Below are 1797 nucleotides of genomic sequence, written 5' to 3' on the forward strand. Positions count from 1 at the left end.
TTCCATTTCACGTGGACATGCTCTGAAAAACAGAAGGCAATCATCGGCAAACAACAAGTGATTAATAGAAGGCGCGTTCCTGGATATCTTAATACCATGCATATCACCGCACGATTCTGCCCGATTGAGAAGAGTAGACAGACCTTCAGCATAGATGATGAACAAATAAGGTGACAAGGGGTCTCCTTGGCGAATACCCCTCGTAGGTACAACATTACCTGCTGGTTCGTCATTTACAGTGATATTGTAACTGATGGTCGTCACACACATTAATAATAGCTGAACCCATGCAGGATCAAACCCCAAACCTCCAAGCATTGCCTCTAAAAAACTCCACTCCATGCGATCATATGCTTTAGCCATATCAAGTTTCAAGGTTGCCCAACCCACCGTTCCTTGATGCGTCCTTCGTAGGTAATGACCTATCTCCCCGGCTAATAAGATATTATCTGATAGCAAACGGTCCTTGATAAAAGCATTCTGGGTCGGAGATATTACCCCCTCTAATACCTCTTTTAGCCGGTTGGCTAACACTTTGGCTAAGACCTTATAGGCTACATTACATAAAGCGATCGGCCGTAGGTCTCCCACGTTTTCTGGTACTTTCTTCTTTGGGATGAGAACAATGGTTGTATTATTAAGCCCTTCCGGAATGCAGCGCCTGTTCAAGCAATCCAACACGAAGCAGCACAGGTCGTGGCCAACCACAGGCCAAAACCTTTGATAGAACGCAGGCGTCATACCGTCAAGCCCCCGGCGGGGCTTTCTCAGGCACCATTTGAAAAAGAGCCTCTTTCACTTCTTCATGTGTAAAGGGACGGAGCAGTCAAGAATTCATATCGTCCGTTACACACTTCTGCACATGATGCAAAAAGTTGACAGAGGTTGAAGCGGTTTTGAAGATGTCATAGTAATACTCCAAGATTACCGCTTTCATGCTAGGCCCTTCCACCCAATCATCATCTGCATTCTTGATACGCTTGAGATAATTACTTCGTTTCCGTGCATAGGCAGATTTGTGAAAATAATTCATATTACTATCCCCCTCTTTTAGCCATAATTGTTTTGCCCGTTGTTGCCAATATAACTCCTCCTGGGATGATAAAACAGTTAGCTCATGTTGCGTAGAGAGGTATTCATTAACAGCCGCAAGGTCTTATTATCACGCAAAATTTTTAGCCTATTGCGTAAATGTTGCATACGACGTCCAAATTTGTTATAATAGTCACCACCCCAGTTAAACAAACTCCTACCACACTCCAGAATCCGCTGCTGGAAATCACTGCCCACTGATCTCATCCATGCATTTTCGACCAGTGGCCGACAGACCTCCTCGTATAACCAACATGATTCGAACCTAAATCTGTTTCTCACTGTTCCTCTAGGCTGTCCTTCAAGATCCAGTAATAAAGCACTATAATCCGATGATTGTACCAGTAGATTGTGAACCATTGCCTCATTGTAAATATCAGACCAATCCAAAGTAGCAAGGGCTCGATCAAGCCTTTCCTCAACCCAAGCTTCTGTTCCTCTCCCGCGATCCCATGTAAATCAGTTGCCTACCATTCCCAAATCATTTAAATTGCAATCATCTAGCACTGCTCTGAATCCCCGAATGAGAGAGTCAGGATGTGGATGTGGACCCCGTTTCTCCGTATGACAAGCCAAGTCGTTAAAGTCACCAATTGCACACCATGGGAGAGTTGCCTGATGCTTAAGATGTCGTAATAAGTCCCATGATTGTTGTCTCCTAAACCTCTGAGGATAGCCATAAAAGCATGTTAGCCGCCACTGAGG

At 44.5% G+C, this 1797-nt stretch overlaps 1 protein-coding gene across 1 annotated transcript; it reads right to left on the reverse strand.

The window, feature by feature from the left end:
- Nucleotides 1-826: 826 nt before the first annotated feature.
- LOC109147115 lies at nucleotides 827-1452 on the reverse strand. The gene is made up of 2 exons (XM_019294762.1): nucleotides 1254-1452; nucleotides 827-1155 (listed from the first exon to the last, which is right to left on the reverse strand). Exons 1-2 carry the CDS (start codon nucleotides 1450-1452, stop codon nucleotides 827-829), a joined length of 528 nt encoding a protein of 175 aa, XP_019150307.1.
- Between the last annotated feature and the right edge of the window lie 345 nt (nucleotides 1453-1797).

This window comes from Ipomoea nil, unplaced genomic scaffold (assembly GCF_001879475.1).
Source record: "Ipomoea nil cultivar Tokyo-kokei standard unplaced genomic scaffold, Asagao_1.1 scaffold1977, whole genome shotgun sequence".
Taxonomy (NCBI): domain Eukaryota; kingdom Viridiplantae; phylum Streptophyta; class Magnoliopsida; order Solanales; family Convolvulaceae; genus Ipomoea; species Ipomoea nil.

Bases quoted from the DNA above. Each gene is read 5' to 3' on its own strand.
- LOC109147115 (XM_019294762.1), bottom strand. From the start codon at position 1,452: ATGGTTCACAATCTACTGGTACAATCATCGGATTATAGTGCTTTATTA. The intron at 1,156-1,253 runs GTAGGAGTTTGT...CGTGATAATAAG, and splicing joins GCAGCGGATTCTGGAGTGTG to ACCTTGCGGCTGTTAATGAA.